This window comes from Sphaeramia orbicularis, chromosome 21 (assembly GCF_902148855.1).
Source record: "Sphaeramia orbicularis chromosome 21, fSphaOr1.1, whole genome shotgun sequence".
In the NCBI taxonomy this organism is placed as follows: Eukaryota; Metazoa; Chordata; class Actinopteri; order Kurtiformes; family Apogonidae; genus Sphaeramia; species Sphaeramia orbicularis.
In genome coordinates, this window is record NC_043977.1 from 46,130,458 (window position 1) to 46,142,983 (window position 12,526).

Sequence of the window (12,526 nt, forward strand, 5' to 3'; positions counted from 1 at the left end):
AGACGTACACATCAACAACCACCAGCTTATCCGTAATGTAGGGTTATGCAGTAAAGATACAAAAAAATGATAAGAACTTACATCTCCCACACTTGTACTTGGGTCACGAAGCGTTGGTACTGCGTCCTTCTTGATTCGGAGTCTTTGTGCTAAGCCGGAGCTGTATGGGCCCATGTTAAAAAAACACTCGTCCGTGAAATGCCAGGCACACACATACAAGCGTTTGGGAATGTTGTTTGGTACATGACCATCAAAGATATAATCCAGCCGCTTTTTTCAGAGAGGCTCGGAAGTGGGGAGCAAAAATAAACTTTCGTGTTGGTGTGTGCAGCCAACAACACCACAACTTGCGTGTCTCGCCTTCGCCATGTTTGTTGTCCAAGAGGTACTTTGCCAGGGTGGGGCTCACCTTTTCATGCAGGGTGGGGGCACAGTCAGGGGGAGGAGTTAAATCCGCTTATGTCGTCATAAACAGACCCAACTCAAACTCGGCCGTTTGAGCAGGCATTTTCACAAAATGTGGTGTAGCAAGGCAGGGAGGAAACAGACAGTTTTCAAATTCGAACCTCATAATGAGGCTACTGCAACACACACTACTATAAGAAAACTTTCACAAAGTGAGATTTGCATAATATGGGACCTTTAAGTCAATTTTTGGTCTTTTTTTTGTCATAAAACGATTCTACTGGTCCGTTAACCATGTTATCCTGATGGTTTTAGAAATATTTAACCAATGAAAAGTGTTGAAATCAGCCTGTGACTACATCTCTTAACCCTTTATAGTTCACTAATAGAAATCAGAATCTCTTTATTGTCATTGTACAAGTACAACGAAATTGAGGTAGAGCTCTCCAGTTTAGTGCAAGAAATTACATGGCACAACAAATGACAGTATGAAGGTACACTTATTTACATTAGAAAAATAAAAAATAGAAGTATTGCAACTAGGAATGTATGTAAAAAATATATAAAATATAGAATTAAGTAGTGCAAATACTCTGAAATTTAAAAAATTCAACTGTAGTGTGTTATTGGAGGACCTAACAAGACTTCATGTGAATTTTTTCCAAAATGTTTTATTGTTATGTAGAAAATCAAGGTTAATGAAGTTACAGTATTTGGTTCTGTACCCATAGGTGGCAAAAAAAATACAAGAAGTAAATATGAAAAAAAATACAAGAACACAAGTAAGGTGAAAGGTCATGTATTTTAGAACATTAGAACATCACTTTTAGAACATTAGACCAACATAAGTGCTGATCCAGACACCTGTCCACATCCACATTATCCCTTTGAACATCATTCCTTACATTAGTACCATTACTTCATGGTACCTAACAAAGCAAGTACACTCACTGTTCATGCAGAGGTGGACCTTGTAGACCCTGTAGACCACACTGGACCTGAGATTGTTGCCTCACTGTAACTGTTGCTGTCAGTGTCTTGTAGTGTGTGTGGAAATTGCCAAAAATAGTCACTTGCCCAATAAAGGGTTGACTCCATTCATTTATTTAGAATATACTGTACATCATTTTTCCAGTTTCCTGAAAAATGATCGTTTAGGACATAAGAGGTTTTTCGCCCCACAGCGACGATATTCTAATGTTTTCACTGCTTTACCACTAGTTACAGACAGATCAATAATGTCAGAAGGCGACAAAGGGGAACGTTCAGTCCTATAAGTGGCCTCGACAGTGTCAGCAGGTGCCCGCCAACTAGTCAGTTAGTCTGCCTGATATCTATCAGTGATGTATCTGTTTATCCATTTAGCCTGTCAAGGTCTGAGTGCTGGTTAATGATCTCCAGCTTGATGAGCGCACCCAGCTGTTCACATCTGCCTCCACAGCAGTAGTCTAATTGGAAACCTGAATATCGCTACACGTGGTGCAAAGTTGTCATTGTATTCGGATCACATTGTGAAGGATCCAAACAGCCTAGAGCCTCAGTGCCGATGCCCCCTCCTTCCGCCGATTCAATTTAGCTTTGAAAGTTGTCATCTTGATGCATTGATCTCCAGCATGGACTTCCAAGGACAAATGGCACTTAGCTGATGATGCTGCCAGCTTTGAAACTTCTTTGGAAATATTTCATCTCCAACAGGAAGGGGGGAAAAGAGAGAGAAAAATGTCCCTTCTCTTTCCCTGTAGCTAGTGTAGACCTGCTTGCTTACATTTGGTTATCTAAATAAGTTTCCGGACGAGGAAAAAGGTGCATGGGTATTGATTTCCTGCCGCTGTGGCAAGGTTAATGAAAAGGGTGCTGGGAGAAAAGCAGAGATGACGCTCCATCATGGAGTTTTTTTTTATGACTCTCTCTCTATACACTGTCCAAGGCCAAGTAGCTTCATGCTGTTCATACTGTTCATACTGCATAGGACAAAACAGTCCTGGGGCAGGGAGAAAGGCTGTGCATGTTTGTCCGTGGACTCAAAGCATTCTGTGAATACAAGTGATTCATTGTCTGAAGTACACCCGTGTTAGGAAAGGGAAAGGGTGTGCATATGTTATATATAAAGCAGTGCAGGTTGTGTGTCTCGGGAGCAATTCCACTATAGTTTGCAACTCAAAGGATGACTTTAAGTGTGTGTGTGTGTGTGTCTGTGTGTGTGTGTGTGTGTGTGTGTGTTTTATCTGTCTGCATGTTGAGCATTTGAAGCCATGGGGATGTGGGAGGCCCATACTGTTCTCCAGATGTCCCCTGCATGATACTGCTGAGGACACCACCTGCATTACAATGAACAATAGTGGTGAGAGGATAAATGTTTGGAGTTAAACAGCATCTGTAAACATAAGAAAAAAAAAAGGGGGGGGGGGGACAGGAAAACAAAACAATCTATGAATCTGCAGCCTGCCCTGCCAGCCCCGCCTCATTTGTCAGACGCCCAGTGATTCTAATCACATTTTTAGGGGTTGAGGAGGTGGCATTGATTTAAATCAGCATGGCACCTCATTGGGCAAAGGTGATTAGCGTGGGTGTTCCAAGTGATTGTAATTGGGTTGCATGTGATTGTAGGGGTGCCATATACCCTACAGAGGTGAGCTATGTGTGCATACTGGGTATGCATTCATAATAAGGCTTATGGAAGTGCCTTTTCATGATCCACACTAAGCTGACTAGATATTAGAAGACGCCTAGTATCAGACCCTGCAGCACAATATCTGCAGCCTAGAGCCATTTATTTCCACTGGGAAAGGATGGTTGTATTTATCTCTCTTTTATGTGCAGTTTCATATCATTTGATATCATGATAAGCCGCTATTATTTGTCAATGCATTTTTAGTTAGAGCTGAAAAGATTAAGCGATTATTCAACCAGCAACAGAATTAGGCACTGAAATTTTAATAACTGAATAATCATTGAGTTATGATTCCAGCCAAGCTTTGTAAAATTATTACAGGTAATTTGGTCCTCTCTTTCCCCGCCTTTTTATTTATTTTGGTTTTTGTTTTGTTTTGTTTTTCTCTGTTTTACTGATTCCACACCACAAGTAGGAGGAAAAGTTTCTTTGATTAAAATACAAAATGTTTAGCTTTGTAAAGTCATTGAAACACCTGAATTACCTACATCAAACACTGCAGTTGTGTGGACATAAAAACTACTCAGTTAGTGAGCAGAGAAGTTGTAAAATTTAGCTAAATGTCTGAATAAACAATTGAAATGACAAGTTAAAGGCACCATTAAAGTGGTTTGCCAAATTTATAAATAAATGACTGAAATAGTCAGCTGAAATGATTGATGAAATATTAAATGTATATGACTAAATAAATGAATGAAGTGAATGATGAAATTAACAAATAAACAGCTGAAATTGTGGATGAAGGTAAATGACACAGTAGGTAGCTCATAGTATATAGAGAGAATAGAGAGGTGAAATGGTAAGCTAACCTATAAAATAATTGGCTAAATGTGTAAATAAACAGCTGTAATGCAGGCTAAAACACAATTACAGTCATTCACCAATTGTATAAACAAACAACTGAAATATCAGGCTTGTATACTAATAAAATATTTGCTAATTGTATAAATAAAGAGGTGAAATAGTGGGATAAATAAATGATGCAAGCTAGCTAAAAGTATGAATAAACAGCTGAAATAATAAGCTAAAGTAAATGATAAGATTGTTTAAATTTATCAATAAACTGCTGAAATGAAGGCTTAAAGACTGAAAAAGTACTTCTCTAACTTGAAATAATGTCTAAAGAGCTGAAATAATGGTCTGAAGTAAATGCTAAAGTAGTCAAGTAAATGTTTCAATAAAGAGCTAGAGTAGTAAGATAAAGTATATGATGTAATCGTAAGTTCAATGTAGAAATAAAGTGCTGCATATGTATGCTAAAATAAACTGATGGGTAAACTGTTACAGTAGTTTAGATGACATTGGTGAGATGTTTATGAAAAAGAAAACCTTCAGCAAACAGCAAAATAAACAGTAAATGAAAAATAATTCAAACAACATACTTTATTAATACATGCATAATTAAAAAGTGTAATGAACATGTAACTTCTGTTCCTTAGAACTATGAGATGGAATTCTCAGTAAGAAAGTTATTGCACTGATGCCTTTTCTCAGTCTTTCTCAAATGGGGGTACATGTAGGGTACTTGGAAGGAGCCCAGGGGGTACTTGAAATTTTTCGGGTTTTTTTGGGGGTGGGGGGGGTGGTACATTAAATAAGTCATCATGTACCGAATACAAAATAAATAATGAGAATTAATGCTGAAATATAAAACACAATGAATACATTCATATAATAAAATTAACACTTCTAGCTTTATTGTCAATCATCTTGTTTAAGCTTTGCTCACATTTTAAGAACATTTGTATTTTCTATTATTCAAGATGAGTTTATTTGAATAATTAAGTAATTACTTTTGGTTGATGAAAGGTTCATTTATTAATTAATGACCAATTAATCAATTTTTTAATCAATGAAAAAGAGCACTTTTCAGTTTATATTTTGCACACAAAATTTACTTATAATGATTAGTTATTTTAAATGTATTACAGTTAAATACATGTTGTTTGTTTACAAAGTTTTGAAAATATAAACAGACAAATTTTGCTTAATTTTTTCATTCAATAATGCTGAAGCGAGAATTGCGGGTACTTAGCTAAAAAAGTATATTTCAGGGAGTACTCCACTGTAAAAAGTTTGAGAACCACTGCCTTATCTAATCTTTTCATCAGAAGTTATTACACCATCAGATTTAATTAAATAATAATCAAGGAGGGAGTCATTTCTTTTCAGGTAGGTTAGTATTAGCACATTGATTATAATTTTTCTTTCCACAGGGTCATTAATAACTGTTGTACCTCATTCAGCTCCACTGGTGCATCAGCAACACCATGTTTTGTTGAAATTTCACCAGATATTTTTCCCCTCCTTTTTATAGGAGTATTTTATACGTCATAGGAATCCAAAAGTGTGAATGGGTATTGTTTAGTTGCAGGTACATGTTACCCTCTGATACCACTCAGTTTTCATTCTGTCTCCTGTGCCCAGTGTGTTCAAGTAGCTGCTTATCTTTCTGTTGCTGCACTCGTCACATAGATAGATGTGCTGCTGTGACAGGAGCAGGGAGATGAGCCAGAGCTGTGCATATGTGGGTGTGTAAAGCGACACTATGCTGTGTACTTGTAAAAAAGACCCAGCGCAGATGGCAAAGCTCCAAGCACTAGTTAACAGCAGGGGGAAGAGAAATACTTCGTCTATCTGCTCATTGTTTCATCTCAAAGAAATGCTGTTAAGATGTCAGTTGAAGGTAGGTTATTACGGTTACTGTAGGTATCCTCAGGTACTTTTTTTCAATCATAGTTAATATATTGATATTAACTGATGATTTTGAATCTGGTATATATTACCAGCAGATGTAGAAATAATGTATGTTGTAAAACCAAACAGAAAGGTGGATGACTCACTGAATTTCCCATCTATCCCTGTAAAAATTGCTTGAATTGAAAAGTAAAGTAAATTTGTTCCACAATAAGATGTCTTGAGTTACCTTTAAAGGAGTGATATTTTGTTTTTTTTTAATGGAATTATGCATTTTAAAACATGTCCCTGTGGTCTACATAAACTTTAAATGCTATGCTTGGGTCTGAATTCTTCATTAATTCAACTCCACAGGTCCATCTTCATTCCTATTTCTGAGTAATGACACCAGAAAGTGCTGGCCCTTTAAATGCAAATGAGCCACTTCACGCCCCACCCCCTCCAGGTTGTTGGCTGTGCTGCTCTGTCCCGTTCAACCAACAACTGAACATTTTAGGTAATCGGCTCGAAGTTTGGACATATGTTCAGTATGGACTACAACCGCTGCTGCTGACAAACAATTTTGTTGTACTCAGAGAAATGTTCATCGGAAGTCTTGACCTTATATGTGCAAATGTTGTGATGTAACTAGTTATAAACGTAACAAATGAAGAAGGCATTAAAACAGGTTGTAGAAGTCCACTCAGTTTTTGCTAAAATGAATATAAAGATAGCTTTGCTGCACCTGGAGGGTTCAAATTCAAACTTTTTGAACTGTTAATAAATGTACCAAAGACTAATAAAAGTGGGTTTAGCAAAATATGACCCCTTTAATACATAAATGAGAGGTTTATTAAAAGCAGCTCTGCACAGTTTAAAGGCGTTATGTCTAGTATTTCTACTTTCAAATATTAAAAATGACTCCATTACAGTCTTTATAGTAAAGAGGTCTGAAGTTACACCATAGATGCTAATGTTTGGATTGAAAAGGTTTGAAATGAATCTGTGCAGACTGACTGTTTAGGGGATTATGTGACCACTAGGGGGCAGTAGTGAGTACCTCTACTGGTCTGCCACCGTGAAGAGCACTAGTGTCACGGGGCCTCGAAGTACCAGAAAGTGGTGACATGGATGAGAGCTGTTAAGAAACAACTTTTACAGATAAGAAAGTGACAAAATGATAAAAGCTAAGAAGCACTGTTGTTTTCATCACTGGACACAGATCTAAATAAAAAGAAGAGAGTTTGATTCTGAAATCATAGTTTCATCTACATGGATGAATCTGGTTATGAGGCTTTTGGTATAAAGTCATGTGATGCTAATATCTTTGCTAAGTTTGTTGTTTATTGACCAACAATTCAGATTAAATTGACAGTTCTGACCTTGTTTGGATGATTCCAATTCTTGCATTCTGGATAATATGGTAAATATCAGTATTGACCCATATTTAAGTATGTGGTTTTGGAATTGATGTTTGATAACCATCTGTTTGTTAAGTTGTTCAAACTAAACTGAAACAGTTCTGACCTTGTTGGGACGATTCCAAACAGATCTTTGGTGCATCTTTTGACAACACAAACTGCGCAGAAAACAGAGGTGATTTGTGGTTTTGCTGTGGCTTATTTCTCTCTAAAAAATAGAGCCAAGCTAACAGAGCTAAGCTAACAGAGCTATAATGTAAACTATCAGCTGATGCAGCACATGGCGATTATAAGACAGTGTTATTTTGATCAACTGTCAAAATAACCAGATATGACTTTTTGTTTGAAGAAGAAAACTTGATACCATAATATATGTGTAGACAACGAGTTTAATACTTTATTCAGCAATTGAAACAGTCTGTGGACATAGCATTGATTCGTTGGTGGTTTTGGTTTAAGTGTGTTCTGGTACATGACTTCTGCTGCTGTTGAAAGTTTGGAATATCAGTACTACATATAACCTTAATCATTGAATGGATGAAACTAGTAGTAATTAGGAACAGTTAGTCATGAAGATATTCTCATAATAGGTAAATTTCCATTATTGTAACCAGTAATTAATTCAATAATTTAGTAAAATGATTATGAAAAATATGCAAAGAGTGATTTAGTTTCTCATTTTAGTGAACACCAAGAACCAGCATGAGTTTTTGTCTGAGAAATGACAAAAACAGTAATCACTTATCCAACTAGTTGCAGATTAAGTTAGTATACAATACATGACATAAATGGAAAGAATACATTGGAAACTGTCAAGTTTTTTGGAGAGACTGAAGTGCATTTTAAGTGTAATTTGTGTTTTTTTTCCTCCTTTCAGTAACTTGCGGTTCTTGATGATAGCCTTGGCCTATGCAGTCCCCACAGGAGTGATTGCGGGCTGGTCAGGAGTCCTCGACATGGTCCTTACACCAGCCAAAGTCAGCCAGGTAAGAAGAAAAGGCAAACAAGACTGTTTCATCTGAAGTACAATGTATAAGCTTTGAACAGTGACGGCTCTAAATCTGGTGACTGTGAACAGCATTTCATGTACCATTTTTTTGAAACTTCAATCCAAACACTATTTGAACAATCCTCGGTCAGCCTTGCTATTTTGTCAGGGTTGTAAAAAACGTGATTACAAAATCACTACTTTTTTTCTGTCCAACACAATAGTTTCGTCTCCTTCTGTGAAGTAGTTCCAGCAAAGAAAACAAGTTCACCTTGTTCCTCTGCATCAAAGTGAAGTCACAGAAGTATTTCACAAATCCAATTTGCCAAGTTTGATTTTCCAATTGTAAAACCTGTAGAAAAGCTGAACTGCACCAGGCTTTGGTGAGGGTGTCATAAGTGTAGTCCAGTGCAATTGGATGAAAGTTTTCAAACTCTTACAGTGGCACTTTGCAGATAGCCTCTTTCACCTTTATAGATTGAGGACTGTTATTGACCACGATAATACCCGTCCCCGATTTATTTCCACCAGGACCAACACTTGCCACAACACTTACTACACAGTCTTTTTATTCCAAGCAACAAAATCCAAACTACAATTTCAGCTGCAGCTCCTCAAACCTGAGTCAGCCAAGAAACTGGAGCATCGTCCGCCATGCACCAAAATTAGTTTTCCAGGTCTGGAACTTTGACTATTAGTGCATTTTCATCTCAGTTGGAAGTGATTGAATATCAGAGTTTACATATTTTTTACTGTCTTGCTAATCAGTGCATCTTAACAGAACATGATTTATATTAATTTCAGTATCTTATGCCATAAGTCATACAGTAATTAAAATTATAACCTTCCTTCTGTCAGAGCCTTTGTATTAAAATCATATTCATTTTGTGTACAAGGACAGGATACTTTAGAAGTGCAACATTTCATCCTGATTTATCTTAGCAAGTACGTATTGTTATTAATTTATCTGTCATTTTTGTTTAGCACTCCTTTCTAGGGTTGGCAGGTGAAACAGCCTCGCTAAATGTTTATTTCTCAACTGGTAAATCTTGTTCTTCCTGAGATCTGAGTTAAATCTGAGGTCTGAGAGTCAAAATGTGTAATCTGAATATGAATAGCAAAAATGGAACATGCTAGACAAAATAGTGTTTTTACAGGGATTAGTTTTGTTCTAAAACCATATTTTTAAAAAGTAATATGGGTCTCTATCTAGCACATTACAAGTAGTAAATATTAAATATATAGTCAATATAGTATGCAAATCAATTGTACAATATTAGATATTATCGACTGAGTGTCCCCTGTCTGTAAATGTCATACTGTAGCGGGGACTGATAGCATCATTACAGTGTGAACATGAGCAGTATTCACATACCAGTGAACTAATCATTGACTTTACACACAACATGCATTCTAACTCAGCTGTTAAACATTTGACCAGATGGAGCCCCATCATCTACCCTCAGATCAGTCAGTGTCAGTTTGGTTTGCCTGTTCATATTGATGTTGCCAGCGCAAATTTGAGCAATGCTATTGCACATGGCAGACTTGACAAATATTGTGCTGCTTTTTGCATGGTTTACTGCATTTCGTACAGGTACAATTTCTGTCAAATGATGAGCCATGGAGCTAAGGTATTAGCTGGATTGTCATACCTTGCATCATTGGTTTTATTGTTATTTCTTCTGGATAAAGCATCACTAAAGATCATGGCAACTGAAATGGATAAGAAATGCAAGACTGATTGTTTTTGCAAAGAAATAAATGTAGCCAATACCCAAGTTCTTTATTGTAAATTGATATTAAATGAATAACTTAAAAAAAACGCAGACTTTCTATTCCCCTTGATCACATCTTCATAAAACAGACTGTACTGACTACAGCGTAAGACTTTCATCACAATTTTTTTTCAAATTTGTAAAACCCAAGTGATAGCCTAATTATCAATTATCCATTAGTCTTTCCGTGCTTAGATGGCTACATAAAATTATACAGTTCACCAGCGTTGTTTTAAAGAATGAGTTTAGTTAGTGGATGGAGGTAAAGGTGACATTTGGGTTCAGCACTCACCAAAAGACAGTGAAATGGCTGTTGCGTGGAATTCCCATTCCTACAATGCACTTTGCATCAAAATTTCCAAAAAGGCCCAAGTGATGTTTCAGTTTGTTATGAAAACAAGTGGACTGTGTTTATGATGGAGTCATCTTCAAAGCTGTTCACCGTGAGGGAAGTGATTCAGGTGTCTAACCACTGAAAGACTAATGGATTAATGATAATTAGGATATCACTGGGGTTTTACAAATTTGAAAAAGAAATTGTGATGAAAGTCATACGCTGCTTTAAGGAACATGGAGAAATAATGTTATCAAACATAACCCCAGTTCTTTGACTATTTCAGTCGTCCATTGTTGCTGTGTATCAAATGTAAAACCATAACTTGTACTCTGTAAAGTAATTAAGGAAAATCTGGCCTGATTATGTGCTATATAAGCTTGTTGTGGAAAATGAAAACTAATGCATCTGTAAACCTACAACATAGAGGTTTCGGCTGCACTATAATCTGCACTGTAACGTCTTATATAGAGTTTAACTTGAGCTTTATAGAAAACCCATCTTTACAGCTGTTAGCTTGCCTGCCAATCTCTGAATAAAAATACTATAGTTAACAAGTGTGAGAAAAAAGAGACGTAAAGGTCAAACAAGTGAGCACTGACAGGCACACACACACGTCAGTATAGCTGCATACAGAAGCAGCTTTCCACAGTACATTCCAGGAAGTGATAAATTAAAGTAAATTTCATACATTTCAAAATGTTTCTTTAACATATCTTTTTTATGAACTCCACCAACTGAGAATGGACCTACTTTTGGATCACAGTCCACCAGGTGTGAAGCACAAGCCTGGTCGGACTGACAGAGCGGTGCAGATTAGAGGAACCGCCTCACCATAGTTTGCATCTGCTGGATCCCAGTACAACACTGCAGTACGTTGAGAGACAAAGCAAGGATCTCTTCAAGGTTACTATCAGACAGGTGCTGCTCCAGAGGAAATCACACAAAAGAGCTGATGTGATGAGATGGTCCTCAATGTACCTCAATATTTATTCCTCTGTCAGGAAGAAGCAGAGTGCATACCAAGTTGTTCTTAGATTTCATTTGTTCTTAAAAGATGTTTTGCTCTTCCCACAGTTCTTTTATTCATCTAGTTTGAAGAGATAAAGCGTGTGTTAAGAATAAAAGTCTGTTTCAGTGATGGGGTGAGCTATGTTACAGGATATCCCGTGGGTTTCCAACTTTGAGCTGAAAAATAAATTACACAGCACAGTCAAGCATCTAAACATGGTGAAGAGGAGGAATGTCATGCAACAGTAGAATTGTTTTAAATCTGACTTTGTTCCTTAGTCCTAAAGATTTTTGTTCTGAAAGTCAAGTTGAACTATTTTTGTTGAAACACACCGTGCACCTGCAGAAGGAAACTGTGATGTTAACTCATCTGCTGGAAGCTTTGTTGATTCTATCAAATCTAAAAACAGGAAAGGAAAGGATGTATGTAAAGATTTTCCTTCTTCTATACCTTGTGCTTTTGCACTGGGACACATTTATTTCTTCACTCTGTTTTTTAATCTGTGTAAAATGTTACACTTTGATAATTTCTCCAGTTTAGGAAGCTGACTTTTAAAAGATAGAGTAATTGCTTCAGGCCAAGACATGTTGATAGCAAGAGAGCAATTTAGTGCTTTCTAATGAATCCCTCATACTTTCCAGTAATTTGCTCATTTTACTGCAGATAACTGCTTACATGCAGGTGAGCACATGTGTTTACATTGTTATTTGTAACTCCTTTCCTTCTCTGATAATTGTTTAATGATGCAGCCAACAGTAGAATTATGTCCCTGTTGAACGCTGTCCATTATTATTCAAAATGTAAAAGAGACACGTGACCATGCAAATTGGATCCTGCTCACCTCACGGACCATGAAGATACAGTATAATGCACTACAGCTATGTGTCAGCTTCACAGACTGAGAACAGAGGTAGAGGCCAATGTCACCGGTTGGTTTGAGGACTGTTTCTGGAAATGACCATTTTTGGTCAAGAGGGTGGAGCTGGGGAAGTGTCTTGAGTGATGGGTGACTGCTAATTAAAAATCTTATGTTGAACCACCACAAATCATTTTAGCTACTTGATAAATGTTGGATATATGTAGGTGTTCTAAATTTGCATATTGTGTAACACACATATAGTCAGGCTAATAGAAGACTGCAGCAATATCAAGGTAATAATGATATGTGCAGTAAATTAGCTTATGTGCATTGTACTACAAGTAAACACAAGTACTAGTAAACTCAATGAAACATTTGTTTG

General features: G+C 36.9%; 1 protein-coding gene across 2 annotated transcripts in view; it reads left to right on the forward strand.

Annotated features, from left to right (window-relative positions):
- slc49a4 (solute carrier family 49 member 4) overlaps nucleotides 1-12,526 on the forward strand; it is a 135,931-nt gene that overhangs the window by 50,339 nt on the left and 73,066 nt on the right. For both annotated transcript variants that reach the window (XM_030125717.1, XM_030125718.1), the window contains one exon: nucleotides 8,051-8,159. In XM_030125717.1, coding sequence (XP_029981577.1) covers nucleotides 8,051-8,159 — 109 coding nt within the window. The remainder of the gene's footprint in view (nucleotides 1-8,050; nucleotides 8,160-12,526) is intronic.